Genomic DNA, 19,937 nt, shown 5'->3' on the forward strand with positions numbered 1-19,937 from the left:
ATCAATATGCAGGTAGGAGGAGGAAATACAGTTAATAGCGAGAGGGTGATACGAACTCATAACACATCCAATTACTAGGATGCTTTTTTCATTTTTCGTAATTAGCCACGCCTCGATAAGAGTACGCAGTTTCACACACGCCCTTCACAGCGCATACACATTGGCTTCCTTCTTCTTAAACTCCGTTCTTTCAAAGTTTCTAATGTCCTGTAGCTCCCAAGAGCTGCTGCCTTGCGCTGACCTCTGTCCCCTGCTGGTCAGGATGTTATTCTTGGCTTTGAGCTCGGGAACAATTCCTCCTGATTTGGCCCCACTCGGCCTAGCATGAGAAGAGTCCAGGGTACTGTAAACAGCGTGTGACATTTACAGATACAAATACGCATACACACGGCCGGCCGTCACGTTCAGCCTCGGATTCACCATCCTGCATCCCTATCCCTCTTGTGCAAGAGATGAACCTCTTAAAGATGGCCTCAGCTTCAACAGCCTTTGTCTAGAAAGTTAATCAGGCATCTTCCTCTGTTTACACATGAATTCAGCACAACCACTAAATATAGAACAATTTGTGGCCCTATTGGTACCCAGAGAAACAAGTCCTAGCAATTTTAATGAGCAACACACTCTTCATAAGGGATAATCGAAATTCCTGAAATTAATATTATTTCCTGGTGAACAAAAGAATGAGCCAAAAGATGAGTCACAGCTTATAAAAGATCTCAACTCAAGGTCAACGGTTTGAATCTATCTAGGTTTATGAGTTAACTGCAAACTGTTAACACCTGGCAGCTAAGGCATGGTCACAGTTCAAACAGCTGCGGCCGTCCTTTGGGAAGAAGGTCTGAACTGATGTTCAGAAAAACTAACATTATCACTTACAACCTTCCTCAACCCACTTTCAGGTACAGGTAAGATTTGTTTCAGCCTTGTCAAAAGCTTACTGTAAATACGTACTACTCCCACAATCATGTCTAAATAAATAAAGACAGGGGCAGCCTGGGTGGCTCAGCAGTTGTGCACCTGCCTTCAACCCAGGGTGTGATCCTGGGGTCCTGGGATCGAGTCCTGCACCGGGCCCCCTGCATGGAGCCTGCTTCTCCCTCTGCCTGTGTCTCTGCCTCTTTCTCTGTGTCTCTCATGAATAAATAAATCTTTTAAAAATACATACATACCTACATACAGGTTTCTTAATGACAGCCAGGAGGATAAAGATATAGGGAACCCACTATAAAATGGCTGAGAAATCTGTCAATTAAGTGAATTATGGCCTGGACACTATCCACTTGTGTTAAATATGTCACAGGAGAGAATAAAAACAACAGCCTTCATGTTACCTCACACTCCCAAGAGCAGCTACAATTCTGAGATGAGTTCTAGACAAAGGGCTAGCCGACCAAAAGATCAAGAAAAACGCGCTGGCGTACTCGGTTGCACAGTATCTTAAATCCTGTGTTCCAGCACAAATAGAGAGTAAAAACCAGACCTATAACAAACCTGCTTTTGAAAGAAACAGAAAACTTCAGCCTCCTGGGATGTCAGCCAGCGAACCACCAAAGAACAGGGGTCCAGTGGGTTTGCGATGCAGCAGAACCCATCCTCTCACTCACTGCTGTGGGATATCTGGGCGAGTCATTTAACCTCCCTGATGAACATACGGCACGGACGAGACGACGGACAGAAAAGCACTACAGGATCTGGCAAGTGGTAGGTAGTCTCTGAACGGATGTTTATTCTCTTTTTCTTTATTCCAGTCATTTAGCACTAAAACTTATTTCAAAAGTTAGAGTTCCTCAGAATCAAGTGCTCTTTCTCTTTAGCCAGTAGCAATTCACTGTCTCTAATCCACTTTATCAAAAAGCACAAATTTAAATCAGAAACTTCCAATATGTGTTCAATCGCAAGACAAAAGTCTCTAAAGGAGCAACTCCTCACTCCGGGCTCTGGGTAACACAGAAGCTGGAGTGGGAAGTATTTATCCCCCCCGCCCCCATCTCTAAATCCTTTTTTTTTTTTTTTTTTTTTGGTCTAAATCCTTTTGTCCCTACTTTCAGACTACACTGGCAGCTCTGGGGATTAGCTCTGCCATCCTGAGCATTAAACTGACTAGAAACTATTTCTCATTAAAATAAAGGAACAACTCTGTGCAGGACACACACCATGCAAAAAATGCACTTACCCTGCACTGAATACCTAAATAAGGGATTCAATAGAAGACTCTGTGTCTGCACGTTACCCCTGAAACACATTTTTGAGGTTACCTCTGTACCTTATCAAATATGATTTTTCCTCATTAGCTTCAGTGACCGATGCATTACTAAACTTTCTCTTATGCCTGTTTTCTTCTTTCTCCCTCATTGTGAACTGTTGTTTTGTTAAACCTACTAATCCCGTCAATTCATATCCATGCTAGGAAACTGAATCTGAGGGGAGACAAACTAGCTTGCTGCCATTCGGTTTTCTAAACTGAAAACTATCCTCTTTCCATTAGCCCTTTGTTATTATGCCAAATACGGAAATAAACATAGGTCCTTTGAATTATTTTTTTTTTAAGATTTTATTTATTCATGAGAGACAGACAGAGGAGAGAGAGAGAGAGAGAGAGGGAGAAGCAGGCTCCACGCAGAAGCCCGATGCAGGACTCGATCCCGGGACCCCAGGATTACGCCCTGAGCTGAAGGCAGACACTTTAACTGCTGAGCCACCCGGGCATCTCAGTTCCTTTGAATTAATATTTACTCATTTATTTCAAATATCTTCACTTTATCAGGAAAAATTTGCCTTTCCTTAAAACGTTTTTTAAAAAATATTTTATTTATTCATGAGAGACACAGAGAGAGAGGCAGAGACACAGGCAAAGGGAGAAGCAGGCTCTCTGCGGGGGAGCCTCATACAGGACTCGAAATCAGGACCCCAGGATCACAACCTGAGTTAAAGGCAGACACTCAACCACTGAGCCACTCAGGTGCCCCTTAAAATGTAATTTTCAAGGAGCCAATGCTTCCTTTTTAAGATTTATTTTAGACAACGCACGCTCCACTGGGCAGGGAGCCCAAAGACAGCACAGAGCACACCACCAACACAGGGCTCAACCTCACAACCGTGAGATCATGACTTGAGGCAACACCAAGAGTCCGATGCTTAACTGACTGAGCCACCTAGGGACCCGGAGCCAGTGCTCTCTTAAGTAGGATTTTACTACATCTGGGAAGGAAAAAGTTTTAAGGAAAATTTCTGATGTTATGTTTTACAACAAAGTAATAAAGGAAATTTGCAGAAAAAGAAAAGGATATCCATGATCACATCATCCTATAGTTGTTTTAATAATTTAAAAAATTAAAGTCAACAGAAAAATACCAATAAATACATAATTTTCTAAATATATGTCCCACGACCTCCACACACACACACACAACCTTGGGGAGTGGAAAGAAGAAAGAGGGATTATTCAAGTGTATATTGTTCTAGTTGAGAATCCTGGCCTCTCTGGCAAGCTGCCATCACTAGCAGCAGTAGTGTCCCTTCAAGGCCGCCCAACAGTAGAGCTCTTTCAGGCGGCGAGTCATGTAGTCAAGCAAACATGCACAAGTATTTGCTGAAGGCCTACTCTGTGCTAAGTAATGTAAGTAACTGTACAGGAGACACAACTCAGAGAGATACAGACTCTACCCCGAGCAGTTTACAGCCATATAAAAATGGAGATAGATAAAAAGTCATGGTCATAGAATTTTATTTTTTTTTAAGAGTTTATTTATTTATTCATGAGAGACACAGAGAGAGGCAGAGACACAGGCAGAGGGAGAAGCAGGCTCCATGCAGGGAGCCCGACGTGGGACTCGATCCTGGGTCTCCAGGATCACGCTCTGGGCCGAAGGCAGGCGCTCAACTGCTGAGCCACCCCAGTGTCCCAGTGCTATGGAATTCAAACTATCTCTAGGAGAATTTTTTTTTTCTAATCTTTTTAGAGCAGTGCCTTGAAGGATGAGTAGGAATCTGGCAAGCAGACACAAGCATTCTAACTGGAGAAAACAAAATGTGTAGAGAAAGAGGAAAGAATAGGAATTACTGGGGACACAGTATAGCTGGTGTGTGTCTAGATTGTATGACAGGAAATGGTGTGAATGATCTGACTTGAAGGCTAAGTCACAATGGATTTTATTTTATTTTTTAAAGATTTTATTTATTTATTCATGAGAGACACACACAGAGAGAGAGGCAGAGACCCAGGCAGAGGGAGAAGCAGGCTCCATGCAGGGAGCCCGACGCGGGACTCGATCCCGGGACTCCAGGATCACACCCCAGGATGCAGGCGGCACCAAACCGCTGCACCACCGGGGCTGCCCGGCTAAGTCACAATGGGAAGGCCCTTGTATACCATGCTCCAGATTCCAGGCATGACCCTATAGACATGAAGGAGTCAACAGAAATCTTTATTTTTTTTTTTTTAACAGAAATCTTTAAACAAATAAATAAATAAATAAATAAATAAAATTTTAAAAAGAAACCTTTAAGCAAAGGACTGAGATGATAACTTTGGTCCTCCTGTCCTCCCCAAAATTACTGTTAGCAGTAGGGAAGCCAAACTGGAAAAGGGCAATTTAGCAGCAGGGAGGCAAATTCTGTGTGGATCACTGTCTATTTTATTCACTAGTTCCTAGCATTATGCCTGGCACAAATAAGTAGCTCTAATAACATCTCCTAACAAGTATGTATGACAAGTAAATGAACAACAGAACTCTGAAGAACATTAACATTTAGAGAGTAGAAAGAGGAGAAAGAACCAAGGAACTTTTTTTACCTTTTTTTTTTTTTTAAGATTTCATTCATTTATTCATTCACTCATGAGAGACACAGAAAGAGAGAGAGGCAGAGACACAGGGGGAGAAACAGGCTCCATGCGGGGAGCCTGATGCGAGACTCGATCCTAGGACCCCAGGATCACACCCTAAGCCGAAGGCGATGCTAAACCTCTGAGCCACCCAGGCTGCCCCTAAGATTTACTTTTAAAAATATCAGTGACCACTGAGTATCAAAGAAATATAAATTAAAAAACAAGATTTTTAAAAAAATAAATAAAAAACAAGAGTTGGCAAATATCTATAAAACAGACTCAGATTTTTTTTACATTATGTTCTCAGACCTTCATGGGACAAATAGCTCTCATGTTATATAAAGTGCAGTGTAATAGAGGAAATACACTTCATAACACAAGAGGGTTTATCTCAGGAATGAAGAGGCAGTTTATTAAGAGATCGAAGCAATTTTTATTATTAACGGACACTAAAGGAGAAAGAGGATATAACCTTCTCAACAGATGACGAAAATGATGGGATAAAATTCAATACTTTTTTTTTTTTTAATTTACCAAACTAGGAATAGAGGAATTACCTTAATCTGGTAATCTGACAGATGCTCAGCCACTGAGCCACCCAGGTGTCCCTCATGCCACTTCTCTATCAATTGGGCACTGCCAAGCATAGTTTTAAAAGTGCAAACCGCTGGGGGCACCTGCATGGCTCGGCGGTTGAGCGTCTGCATCTGCCTTCAGCTCATAACCTGCCTTCAGGTCATGATCCTAGGGTCCTGGGGTCCCGGGATCGAGTCCCACATCGGGCTCCCTGCTTCTTCCTCTGCCTGTGTCTCTGCCTCTCTCTCTCTGTGTCTCTCATGAATAAATAAATAAAATATTTTTTTAAAAAAAGTGCAAACCCTGGATGCCTGGGTGGCTCAGTGGTTAAGTGACTGCCTGCGGGAAGCCTGCTTCTCTCTCTGCCTATGTCTCTGCCTCTCTATGTCTCTCATGAATAAATAAATAAAATCTTTAAAAAAATAAAAGTGCAAACCCGAGGGTACCTGGGTGGCTCAGTGGTTGAGTGTCTGCCTTTAACTCAGGTTGTGATCCTAAGTCCCAGGATCAAGTCCTGTATCAGGCTCCCTGCATGGAGCCTGCTTCTCCCTCTGCCTGTGTTTCTGCCTCTCTGTGTGTCTCTCATGAATAAATAAAATCTTTTAAAAAATACAAGTGCAAGCCCTATGATCCACACCACCCTTTCTAGGAATCCAGTGCACAGAAGCATAAGCATGAAGGTACAAAGCCAACATATATATACATATATATTCACATTGTTTCTAATACTTTGCCATTAGAAACAATGTTGCAATGAATATTAGATATGTGGATAGTCACTGTAGCACTTTTTTTTTTTTTTTTTTTGGTTAAGATTTATTTATGAGAGAGAGAGAGGAGGAGAGGGGCAGAAGGAGAGGGACAGTATTCTCAAGCCAACTCCCTGAATGAGCATGGAGCCAGACATGGGCAGAAATCAAGAGTCAGCTGCCCAACTGACTGAGCCACCCAGGCAACGCTGTAGCATTGTTTCTAATGACAAAATGGTAGAAATAACCTAAATGACCAACAATAAATAAGAAAATGGATAAATCAGGGAATGTCCATATAATAGACCACTATGTGGCCAAAGTACATCACATTTTTCTGTTAAAAACACTAAGACAGGGCAGCCCAGGGGGCTCAGCGGTTTAGTGCCGCCTTCGGCCCAGGGAGTAATCCCGGAGACCTGGGATCGAGTCCCGAGTCGGGCTCCCGGTGCATGGAGCCTGCTTCTCCCTCTGCCTGTGTCTCTGCCTCTCTCTCTCTCTCTCTGTGTCTGTCATGAATAAATAAAATCTTTGAAAAAAAAAAAAAAAGCACTAAGACACCTCAAATATGGCATTAATCTGTAAAACACTGAATCAAAACCTTTTATCCTGTTGTTTCCACATTTTAAATTTTCTTCTAGAAAAAATAAAAAGGAAAAATATACATGAACTTCAAATTAAATCCAAATTAGTGCTTTTTGCTTAAATTACTATCAACATACTTACACTGAAAATTAAATCCAAGTCTGTGCAGCCATTTCTAACTGTAAGTGATTCTCATGTTAAAGGCAATAACTTACTGTTTTTTTTTTACTTATTTTCCTTTTTAAAAAATTTTAGTGCCAGTTAACATATTAATTTCAGGTGTATCAGACAGTGATTCAACAATTCCATATGTGACTCAGTGCTCATCATGACAAATGTACTCTAAATCCTCATCACCTATTTCACCCATCCCCCACCCACTTCCTCTCTGGTGACCATTTGCTTTCTGCTTCTCTCTCTGCCTGTTTGCTTTCTATAGTTCTGAGCCTCTTTTTTGGTTTGTCTTTTTTTTTTTTTCTTTGTTTGTTTCTTAAATTCCAAATATGAATGAAATTATATGGTATTTATCTTTGTCTGATTGGCTTATTTCACTTTACATAATACTCTCTAGATCCATCCATATGTTGTTGCAAATGCCAAGATTTCATTCTTTTTTATGGCTGAATAGTTTTCCTGTATGTTTGTATACACACATCTTCTTTATCTGTTCCCCAACTGATGGACACTTTGGGCTGATTCCCTATTTTGGCTACTGTAAATAATGCTGCAATAAACACAGGGGTGACATGTATCACTTTGAATTCGTGTTTTTATATTCTCTGGGTAAATATCCAGTGGTGCAATTACTGGATCACAGGGTAGGTCTATTTTTTTAAAGATATTATTTATTTAAGAGAGTAGTGAGAAAAGAGAAATAGAGAGAGAGAGAGAGAGAGCCCAAGGGGGGCAGAGGGAGAAGTGGACTCCCTGCTGAGCAGGAAGCCTGATAAGGAGCTCCATCCCAGGATCTTGGGATCATGACCTGAGCTGAAGGCAGAGGCTTAATTGACTGGGCATGCCAGGTACCTCTATTTTTTTTTTTTTTTTAAGATTTTACTTATTTATTCATGAGAGATACAGAGAGAGAGAGGCAGAGACACAGGCAGAGGGAGAAGCAGGCTCCATGCAGGGAGCCTGATGTGGGACTTGATCCTGGGACTCCAGGATTATGCCCTCAGCCGAAGGCAGGTGCTAAACCACTGAGCCACCCAGGGATCCCCATGGCACCTCTATTTTTAATTTTTTAAGGACCTCTCTATACTATTTCCACAGTGGCTGCACCAGTTTGCATTCCCACCAATAGTGCACAAGTGTTGCTATTTCTCTACATCATGACCAACACTTTTTGTTTATTGTGTTTTTTATTGTTTTTATTTTTTTAAAGATTTTATTCATTTATTCATGAGAGACACAGAGAGAGAGAGAGAGAGGCAGAGACACAGGCAGAGGGAGAAGCAGGCTCCATGCAGGGAGCCTGACATGGGACTCAATCCCAGGTCTCCAGGATCATGCCTGGGCTGAAGGCAGACGCTAAACCGCTGAGCCACCCAGAAATCCCCGTGTTTTTTTTTTTTCTTTTAGCCACTCCAACAGGTATTTTTAATTTAACTTTTAAAAAGAAAAAGTATAATTTTTAATAAAAATTTTTAATTAGAAAAATTAAATAAAAAGTGAATATACCATAGATCAATTAACTAAGTACGAAACTGTTAACATTTAAGTGGTCTATCATGTGCATTTCTAGTCTACCTCCAGCTGGGATCAGTTCCCGGATCATTCTTACAGCTGCCAAAAAATATATACAGAAAGGCAGTGGAGGTAGTGCTTGCAATCAGACCTGCTTCACATTACTTTTTCTTGTTTTTCTTTTTTTTTTAAGAATTTATTTATTTATTCATGAGAAACACACACAGAGAGAGAGAGAGAGAGAGAGAGAGAGAGAGGCAGAGATACAGGCAGAGGGAGAAGCAGGCTCCACGCAGGGAGCCTGACGTGGGACTCGATCCCAGGTCTCCAGGATCAGGCCCTGGGCCGAAGCTGGCGCTAAACCAGTGAGCCACCCAGGCTGCCCTTCATGACACTTTTTAAAAAGTATACAACAAAACCGAAAGACAACCAACAGAATGAAAGAAAATATTTGCAAATGTCTTATTAGATAAAGGGCTAGTATCCAAAATCTATAAAGAACTTATCAGACTCAACACCCAAAGACCAAATAATCCAAACAAGAAATAGGCAGATGTGAACAGTCATTTCTCCAAAGACATACAAATGGCCAACAGACACGTGAAAAAATGCTGAACATCACTCGGCAATCAGGGGAATACAAATCAAAACCACAATGAAATACCACCTTATACCAGTCACAATGGCTAAAATTAACCACTCAAAAACGATATATGTTGCTAAGGATGAGAAGAAAGGGAAACCCTAAGACACTACTGGTAGGAATGCAAACTGGTGCAACCAATCTGTAAGATAGTATGGAGGTTCCTCAAAAAGTTGAAAATAGAGCTACCCTATGAATCAATAATTGCAGTAATAGGCATTTACCCCAAAGATACAGATGTAGTGATCTGAAGGGGCACCTGCACCCCAGTATTTATAGAAGCAATGTCCATAGTAGCTGAACTATGGAAAGAGCCCAGATGTCCATCAACAAATGAATGGATAAGGATGTAGTTCATATATACAATGGAATATGACTTAGCCATGAAGAAAAATGAAATCTTGCTATTTGCAATCATGTGGATGGAACTGGGGGGTATTATGCTAAGCAAAATAAGTCAATCAGAGAAAGACAATTATTATATGGTCTTACTCATATGTGGAATTTAAGAAAAAAAACAAAATCATAGGGACTACGGGAAGAGAGGAAAAAATAAAACAAGATGAAATCATAGAGGGAGACAAACCATAAGAGACTTTTTAAAAAAGATTTTATTCATTTATTCATAAAAGACACACAGAGAGAGGCAGAGAGAGAAGCAGGCCCCATACAGGGAGCCCGATGTGGGACTCAATCCCGGGACTCCAGGATCATGCCCTGAGCCAAAGGCAGATGCTCAACCGCTGAGCCACCCAGGGGTCCCCTATAAGAGACTCAACTATAGAAAACAAACTGAGGGTCACTGGAGGAGAGCCGGGGGGGGCGGGGCAGATGGGGTAACTGGGTGATGGACATTAGGGAGGGTACAGGAGATCATGAGCCCTGGGTGTTATATAAGACTGATGAATCCCTGAACTCTACCTCTGAAACCAATAATACATTATATGTTAATTGAATTTAAATTTAAAAATTAAAACATAAATAAGTTAAAAGTATTTATAGTGTGCTCAGGTTTAATTGCTTCTACTGATGTAAAGGGGGAGTGCACAGGGGTACAAGAGCACCAGGCTCCGGGGACCTGACCAGGCCAGGTTCAGCCCCTTGCCGCTGACCAAATCCAGAGGCAGAGAGATGAATGGTGGAGAAACCAGAGAGAAGTTTACCGCAGTGAGGCCCACACCAGGAAGGCCGTGGACTCAGGGCTCAAAGACGGTCTCCCGAGTGGTGAAAAGACTTCCAGGTTTATCTCAGGAAAGTATGGGACAAGGGTCAGTTGGGTACACGCAGGTAGGAAGTAAAGGTCAAGCTGATCATTGTCTTGGAGTCCATCACATTGTCTTGCTGCTCACGGCAGTCCTTCCTGCTCCAGGAGGTAGTTTCGGTTCCCTCTACTGGATGCTTTGCCCACAGGGTCTTTTGCCTGAGTTAAGAGATAAGCTGGAGGGACGCCTGGGTGGCTCAGTGGTTGAGCCGCTGCCTTTGACCCAGGGCGTGATTCCAGAGTCCCAAGATTGAGTCCTGCATCCGGCTCCCCCATGGAGCCTGCTTCTCCCTCTGCCTGTGTCTCTGCCTCTCTCTCTCTGTGTCTCTCATGAATACATAAATAAAATATTTTTTTTATTTTCATAAATAAAATCTTAAAAAAAAAAAAAAAAAAAAGAAGGGATCCCTGGGTGGTGCAGCGGTTTGGCGCCTGCCTTTGGGCAAGGCGCGATCCTGGAGACCTGGGATCGAGTCCCACGTCGGGCTCCCGATGCATGGAGCCTGCTTCTGCCTCTGCCTATGTCTCTGCCTCTCTCTCTGTGTGTGTGACTATCATAAATAAATAAAAATTAAAAAAAAAAAAAAAGAAAAAAAAGAGAGAGAAGCTGGAAAGAACTTAATCAAAATTTAGAAATTTTGAGGTCACGAGGGAGGTACCTGAAGTCTTCTTTCACTCACTTTTCCTTCATTGTCTTTATTTAATTGCTCTTTTTCATGAACCAAAGTTTTTATTTTTTTTCCCCATGGATAAAACTTTTTTGGAGGGGAGGAGGAGCAGAGGGAGATGGAGAGAGAGAATCTAAGCAGGTTCCACACCCAGCATGGAGCCTGACTTGGGGCTCAACGTCACAATCCTGTAATCACAACCTGAGCTGAAATCAAGACCCCAACACTTAACCACCTAAGCCACTCATGTGCCCCCCATGGATAAGACATTTTAAAAAATTATTTTCATTTTCTTTTTTTTTTTCAATTTTTTTTTCTTTATTTATTTATGATAGTCACAGAGAGAGAGAGAGAGAGAGAAAGGCAGAGACACAGGCAGAGGGAGAAGCAGGCTCCATGCACCGGGAGCCCGACGTGGGATTCGATCCCGGGTCTCCAGGATCGCGCCCTGGGCCAAAGGCAGGCGCCAAACCGCTGCGCCACCCAGGGATCCCTATTTTCATTTTCTTAAAAGATTTTGTTTATTTATTTATTTGAGAGAGAGAGAGAGAGAGAGAGAGTCTGCAGAAGCAGAGGGAGAGAATCCTAAAGCAGATTCCCTACTGAGCATGGAGCCCAATGCCCAACCTGAGCCGAAATCAAGAGTCAGATGTTCAACTGACTGAGCCACCCAGGTGATCCTTTCTTTTTTTTTTTCCTTTCTTTTTTTTTTTTTGATCCTTTCTTTTTTTAATGCTTTCCTTCAAAAACTTCAAGAAACTGGGTATTCTAATGTTTCTGAAAATTTTTCTGCTTTGTGCAGGTACTAGCTATGATAAATTCTGTATCTCATTTCCTAAAAACTAAAAGGTGACATACAATTCCTAGGTTGACATATTCAAATAGGCAAACATTTCTACCTTCCAGTGGTTCCCCACATAGGTTCTATCAATATTTCAAATACCAAGTCCCTTCAGTAAATGTATTTGTTTCTGTAAGATAAATCAGTAATAGGACTACTCTCAGCAGTCTGGATAACAATATTTTAGGAGCTCACAATTAGCATCTTAAAACAATATTCATCATAGAATAGTGCACAGTGGATATTCAAAAATCATCTTACTTTAAGAAATATCCCCATGGGGTGCCTGGGTGGCTCCTTCAGTTAAGCATCTGTCTTTGGCTCAGGTCATGATCCCAGGGTCCTGGGATGGAGCCCCACATCGGGCTCACTGCTTGGTGGGGAGCCTGCTTCTCCCTCTCCCTCTGCCTGCCGCTCCCCCTGCTTGTGTTCTCTGTCAAATGAATAAATAAAATTAAAAAAAAAATACATCCCCGCATTATGAAGTCTCTTTATTCTGGTATCCATGTATTGCAAGAGACATAAAATCTCTTCCTTTTATGCATTAAGAGACCCAAGTGAACTTCAAACTTAAAGCTGTATAAATCCTATCAAATATGCTAAGGCCAGGTACACCAGGCTGGCTCAGTAGGTAGAGCATGTGACTCTTGACCTCAGGGTCAAGTTCAAGTTCCATGCTGGGAGCAGAGATTAGTAAAAACAAATAAAAAATAAAATTACAGTTTACTTTTTAAAAAATATAAAAGCCAGATACCATGAAGAAAGGCTTAACACCAACTTCCTGATGAAAAAATGGGAATGGTACTAAAACTCCAGACTTATATATGACATATGGGACATCCGAATATAATGCTTTATGCCACCAGATGATCAGTTTGTTGATAGTCTTCATATCAGAACAAAAAGGGAAGAAGTTAGGGAGTTCTACAATGGAATAAACAATTCTAGCAGCTTTTAGGAACTCCTAGTCCTAAACAGGGGGATGCTCCAAGGCACTGCTGGAATTATGCCATTCTCACTTTCTTGCTGAAAGCATTTGTCACAAGCGTGTTTAGTAAACACAGGCTGGCATCTCTCCTCTCAGACTTAAAAATCTGACTCTCAGGAAACCTGGGTGGTTCAGTGATTGCGCGTCTGCCTTCAGCTCAGGGCGTGATCTCGGGGTCTGGGATCAAGTCCCACATCGGGCTCCCTGCACAGAGCCTGCCTCTCCCTCTGCCTATGTCTCTGCCTCTCTCTCTGTGTCTCTCATGAACAAATCAAATCTTTAAAAAATAAAAAAATAAAATGTTGAGCATTTAAAAAAACAAAAAACCTGACTCTCCAGATACAAGTTATCAAGGAGAATGAAGAACTCCCCGAGACAATGGAGGAAATGATTCAACAAGAAAATAAGGAAGTAAACATTTCTCAATTGTCGTAAGAGAAAATTCATGTCAAGAGTTTGAGGGACAGAAGACTATAACACAGAGGAGGAAAAGAAGAAAATAGAAATCTGGAGAATAAACAGAAAGCTCCTCACCATCAGCAAGAGCATGATCATCCAGGTTCCCAGATGGAGTTGAGGGGAATAGGTGGTCACTCTTCTGTTTCTTTTTTTTTTTCTTTTTTTTTTTTTAATTTATTCATGAGGGACAGAGAGAGGCAGAGACACAGGCAGAGGGAGAAGCAGGCTCCCTGCAGGGACTCCATCCCCCCATGTGGGACTCGATCCCGGGTCTCCAGGATTAGGCCCTGGGCCGAAGGCGGCGCTAAACTGCTGGGCCACCCGGGGAGCCCGGTGGTCACTCTTCTTAAGGAAAAACCTTAAGGTGCAGCTGCTCCCCGTTTCAGTTGGTTAATGAAGAGGCAAAGTAAACAACAAGAAGAGGGGTGCGTGTGGCTCAGCTGGTGAAGCATCTGCTTTCAGCTTAGGTCAAGAGCTCAGGGTCCTGGGATAAGGCCTGCAGCATGCTCTGCTCAGTGGGGAGCCTGCTTCTCCTTCTCCCCCACCCCCACCCCTGCTCATGCTCAGTCTCGCTTTCTCTCAAATAAATAAAATCTTAAAAAAAAAAAAAAAAACAAAACACCGGAAGAAACCTGAAAAATCTTTCTAGGGGAAACAAAATCTAAAGGATTTGGAGCACCTGCTGGGTGAGGGACGCCTTTGGTAAAAACGTTTATCTCTGTTCCCAATTGATAGCTGAGACCTTTGAAAAGAAAGGAGGAATGTGAATGTCTGTCAATAAATTGGAGTTGACTTTCCAGATCATACTAGAACATTCTTCCTCTCCTACACTGAAACCTGGTGACTCCTTATCATTTTAGGTGTCAGTTCTAAATCCTACTTCTTTATCCTGGAAGTTGTTTTTTTTTTTTTTTTTTTTTTAAGATTTTATTTATTTATTCATGAGAGACAGAGAGAAAGAGAGAGGCAGAGACACAGGCAGAGGGAGAAGCAGGCTCCATGGAGGAGGAGCCCAATGTGGGACTCAATCCTGGATCCCATGAGCTGAAGGCAGATGCTCAACCACTGAGCCACCCAATTGTCCCAACACTAGTATTTTTTTTTTAACACTAGTATTTTTTAAAGAACTCTCAAAAGTCAGATTCTGTCAATTATTCAATTAATTATAAATTATATCAATAGGAATTTAAAAAGAGAACAATCTGAAGAGACTAGTATGGTTGCACAGCATAGTCCATTGAGTACAGATGTTAAAAAGACACCCGATGTACATATGTGCAAAGGAAGAGTGCACAGTCAGAAAGATAATAGGATGGTGGTTCTGATCTAAAGGAAAAGTGCTGGGAAAATTACTGCCCAGAATGAGACAAAGCCTGTTAATAAAGCTAAGGCTAACGAAAAGGACTCTGAAAGCTGTCGAGATCAACTTCTCTTCTTCCATCTTCCTATCAATTAGCACAATCTTCAACTTGAAGAGGGGAAGAACAAGCCTTGTGGAAAGCTCTACACAGCAGAGCCCCTAATTATTCCACATCAGTTCAAGCCTACAGACCTGCAAACTCTAACAATATGGAGAACTCCAGGGGAGCCTGGTGAACGTGTGCTGCAGAACTTTAAGGATGAGCAAAGTATCAAAACTTGAGGATGAGCAGGATGAGCAAACACAGTCCTCACTTCAAAGAGGGGACATCTACTGAGGGTTACAAAAGTTCCCAGGCTCTGACAGGCCTGGCTTCAATCTGGTGAAGTGCACAATTTATCTTTCACATGCACACACACCTGGCCCTGGCCAATGGATTTTAGTGTTTTGTTTTTTTTTTTTTTTTTTTCCAAAAAGGTGGGCTTTGAGCTTTTAGAAAAGGGAGTAGTGATTACCAGAAGTGATTTACTAAAAACAAGTCTTTAAAAAAAAAAAAATACAACTAGACCAAAAAACAAAGTAATGGAATATATAGCAGTGCTACTCAAAGTGAAGTCTGCAGCACTGGCCTCAGCACAAACCTGCTCGATCAGAATCTGCACTTTAACAAGAGCCCTAGGTAATTTTTTCTTTTAATTTTATCTATCTAAAAAAAATTATCTGTTTATTTTTGGAGAGAGAGAGAGAGAGAGCGCGTGCGCTGGTGGAGGAGGCATGGCAGAGGGAGAGAGAGAAACTCTTAAGCAGGCTCCGCTGTCGGACTTGGCTCAACCCAAGGACCCTGAGATCATGACCTGAGCTGAAATCAAGAATCAGGTGCTTAACTGACTGAGCCGCCCAGGCTCCCCTCCCCAGGTGATTCTCATACAGGACAAAATTTGAAAATCACTGATACATAGAAGAGAGCTACATCTCAGCAAGGTATTTGATAAGTGTTTCATAATCTCTTTGTGGACAGTGAGATTTCCTCCTATCCATTTGTTACATTTATTTGCTTGACAAAATATTAAGCAGTTGACACATTTATGTGTCATAATAACCCTACAAGGTAGGCATTATTCTCTGTAACCTACAGATATTAGTATAACAGAGATTATATAGCAGTACTGAGCCTGGGTGGCTCAGTCGGTTAAGTGTTTGCTGTCCACTCAGGTCATGATCCTGGAGTCCCAGGACTGAGCCCCACACTGGGCTCCCTGCTCAGCAGGGAGTCTGCTTCTCCCTCTGCCCTTCACCCCACTTGCACTCTCTCTCTCTCAGATAAACAAATAACGTCTTTTAAAAAAACAATAAAATAAACAGAACTATCTGCCAGGCACTGTTTCAAGGACTTTATAGATATCAACTTATTTGATTTTATAACAACTCTTTATGGTATGTACTATTTTTACCCACTTTTTACACGTGATGAAACTGAGGCAAAAAGTTTTAAGCAACTTGCTTCTAATCACACGGAAATTTGTGGTATAGCTCTCTCTCTTTTTTTTTTTTAAGACTTTATTCGTGAAAGAGAGAGAGAGGCAGAGACACAGGCAGAGGGAGAATCAGGCTCCCTGCAGGGAGCCTGGTGTGAGACTCGATCCTGGGACCCTGGGGATCACAACCTGAGTCAAAGGCAGACATTCAACCCCTGAGCCACCCAGATGTCCCTGTGGTATAGCTCTTAACCGCTCTTAACCACTACTTTCTATAGCTACATGTGCTGCCACAAATGGGGCATACAATAGCCCTGAAGGAAACTAAACATTATACCCCAAAACAGTCCATTAAAAAAAAAAATCAAGGGATGCCTATATATATAAAATGTGTGTGTGTGTGTGTGTGTGTGAGAGAGAGAGAGAGAGAGAGGGAGGGAGGGAGGGAGAGAGGAAGAGAGTGCTCATTCAGGGGAGGTGCTAAGGGAGAAAGAGAGAATCTCAAGCACGCTTTCCCCCAGCATGGAGCTCAACTTGAGGCTTGATAGAAGGACCCTGAGATCATGACCTGAGCTGAAACCAAGAGTTAGACCCTTAACCAACTGAGCCACCCCCAAAATAAAAAATTCTAAAGGAATTCCCTGAAAGGAGGGTGACAAGTAGACTAATGTTTATTTACAGTATGCTAGGATGGGCCATAACCTAAAGCACTTTGCATCCATGCTTTATTCACCCATTCCAACAGATCCATTGTAGGTGTTAAGGCATTTCACATATAAGGAAACAGAGGCCCAGACAAGTTAAGGACCTTGCCATGTCACACCACTTGTGATGATACAACCAAGATTCCAAAACCAAATCTGACTTTCAAGGCCATGCTCTTTCCCTTGATTTGCTCTGCATCCATCCTTGGCCCAGTCCCACTGCTATAAATGACTTAGGTAAGAGCATTGGGTCATGCTGACCATATGAGAGAGACTTTAGCTAAGAGAACAAATAACATTTAAAATAGAACACAGATCTAAAAGATCCAAACAGGATGGAGCAATGGCCAAGATTGGTATTTAAAAGCAAGAGGCGGGACGGGACGCCTGGGTGGTTCAGCAGTTGACCGTCTGCCTTCAGCTCAGGGCGCTGATCCCAGGATCCGGGATCGAGTTCCGCATCGGGCTCCCTGCATGGGGCCTGCTTCTCCAACTGCCTGTATCTCTGCCTCTCTGTGTGTGTCTCTCATGAATAAATAAATATTTCTTTAAAAAAAAAAAAAAAAAAAAAAGCAAGAGGCTTTGGAGTCAGATGGGTCTGAATACCAGATTCTATCACTTCACTGTTTTGAATGTAAGCCAATTACTTAACTTCTTTGAGCCTTAATTTCTATTCTATAAAAGCGGAATTCTACCTCACAGAATCATTGTAAGGTGGGAGAAAAGGTAATATTTGTAAAGTGTTGGGCACAAAATGTTCAAAAACTGTTCAGTGAACATGAAATCTAATGAAATAAAATTTATATAGGATAAGAGCAAGAAAGTCAATTTTAGAAGCACCAGAAAAAATTTAACGGAAACACATAAAAAAAGACTTAGGGATCTCAGTTGACTTGAACCTATGAGTCAACAGTTTGCTGAGACTGCCAAAATTATTGCGAATTTGGAACACATTACAGAAGCACAGTGTCCAAAGCAAGTAAGCCCAAAACAAGGAGGCCTATCAGATTTTATTTGTAAGGCTGTCTTCAGTCCTGAGTGCTAAATTTTAAGGTCAATGGCAAATTAGAATCAATTCAGGAAAAGATCAGAATATGGAAAACATAGAAACTAGGGGAAAAGAAAAAAAAACACAGTAACTAGTTCCTTCCTTCCCAGTTCTCTAGTTCTTCCACTCATACAACAGAAATTACTCATCAACTGCTTCTGTTTCTCAATAACTAAAACATTTCTCCCTTCATCTTCATCTCCTTTTCTCCATCTTTCTCTCCCCCTTTCCCTCTGATCTCTTCCCACATGCACCTCAAATTCAATTTTGCCAATGGCACATGGATCTGACAAGGAGTAACCAGATGATTTCTAGCTTAAAACTCTAGGACCTGGGATGTCAGACCTGTTGCCAATCTGGCCCTAGCCTATGGATTAGACTTGCTACTGCTAATCTACATCAGATTTAACTAGCCCCTTGCCTTTTTTCCTGAGATAGGCCCCACACCTTGTGCTTAGGTAACCAAATCCTGAGTCTTCATCACATACTCAAAAACCTGGGACTCTTCCTTCCATACATGTCTCCATAACCTGCAGCTCCATTACCCCCAAAAGGAATACAGCTGGCCAGAAAACTGCATTTGGCAACGTCGGCCATCTCAGGCCTCAACCATTTCAAACTTACTGGATCAGTATTTCCCAACCTAAGGAAGCTATCAGATCAACTCCAGGCAAATGTATGCATGCTCATAAAACGGTAGAACAGTTTACTGTACCTAAGAGGCCATTTGCAAACCTACAAAGGACGAGGCCCAGAAAAGCTGCCCGCAATCTGGCTGTCCTCACTGCAGCGCCCCACTTTCAATTCCAATTAGAACTGGGCTCAGCTCCTGGCAGGACGCAGACAGTAAAATCTGGTAACTCCTAGGTCCAGATTATCAGGGCAACTGACATTGCAGTAACATGAGCTTCCCTATGGAATGGCCTTGTCGGAGTTGGCAGGTTTTCCTGGCTGAATCAGAACAGCCTGCGTCTCCTTTCATTCAGTACTCCCTTGGAAGCCAAGCGTCTCTCTAGGGAATGCCATCTGCAGTGGACATCAGGTGTCTCAATGCCCTGTTGTTTTAACCATGTAGATATTGCGGTTCCATTTCTATTTCTCAAGTAGATACAGGCGCTTTCTATGGCTGAGAGAAACCATGGTAAATGCTGATCTTTTGAGAGTTTTGTCTCACTCTTCCCTTACCATGGCCTAGTACAGCTCTAGTCCAGAATCAGGTAACTCCTGGAGCTTCCATCCAGTGCAGACCAGCTCTATTCCTACAGTACTAGACTCAATTTATAAATCTAGGTCTTCTCTTCATGAAGTGAGCCTGGGTATCTAAACTGACTTTTAGATGGTTCCCCCACAAACACAACACTTTAGTTATTCTCTAGATCACTAGTTCTCAAACTTGAGTGAGGCCTGTTAAAATGCAGATTGTTGTACCTTACTGGTTCAGTAGGTCTGGGGTGAGACCTGAATATCTGCATTTTTAACAAGCTCCCAGGGCATGCTCATGTTGCTGGTCTGGAGACCACTCTTTGAAAACTATTGCTCTAAATCATTACTATTTCACGTCACTCCCAGAACTATATTGCGATTGGGGTGAGGGGAGACGAAGATGCTATACAAATTGGGTCAGTTTCCATCGTAACAGTCAGTGCTTTGTCCTACACAGAAAACTCCTCCTACAGAGTAGACCTGAACTGGATCTCACAGGTGAAACATCCAGGAGTTTAAAACAGATCACAATTTACATCCTAACAAATTATTAACATAGATACATTCTGTAACCAAGAAATGGCACTTACATACGTGATTCTAGGCTCAAAATCAGCAGCCAAACCAGAAGTGGAATGAACACCTATGCTCTTTCCTATGCCTCACCAAGCATATTATTCATTAAATGAATTAACACCTGTAAAACACTTATTTTTTTTTTAATTTTTTTTTTTTTATTTATTTACGATAGTTACAAGAGAGAGAGCTAGAGAGAGGCAGAGACATAGGCAGAGGGAGAAGCAGGCTCCATGCACCGGGAGCCTGACGTGGGATTCGATCCCGGGTCTCCAGGATCGCGCCCTGGG

At 42.0% G+C, this 19,937-nt stretch overlaps 1 protein-coding gene across 2 annotated transcripts in view; it reads right to left on the reverse strand.

Moving 5' to 3' along the window:
• PTPN9 (protein tyrosine phosphatase non-receptor type 9) overlaps positions 1-19,937 on the reverse strand; it is a 72,811-nt gene that overhangs the window by 37,849 nt on the left and 15,025 nt on the right. The window contains exon 1 of one of the 2 annotated variants that reach the window (XM_038581037.1): positions 12,096-12,153. The exons of the other annotated variant lie outside the window; for it this stretch is intronic. Coding sequence (XP_038436965.1) covers positions 12,096-12,113 — 18 coding nt within the window. The 5' untranslated portion in view covers positions 12,114-12,153. Of the gene's footprint in view, positions 1-12,095; positions 12,154-19,937 lie in introns of those variants that run through there. 2 annotated transcript variants of the gene reach the window in all.

This window comes from Canis lupus, chromosome 30, assembly GCF_011100685.1.
Source record: "Canis lupus familiaris isolate Mischka breed German Shepherd chromosome 30, alternate assembly UU_Cfam_GSD_1.0, whole genome shotgun sequence".
Taxonomy (NCBI): Eukaryota; Metazoa; Chordata; class Mammalia; order Carnivora; family Canidae; genus Canis; species Canis lupus.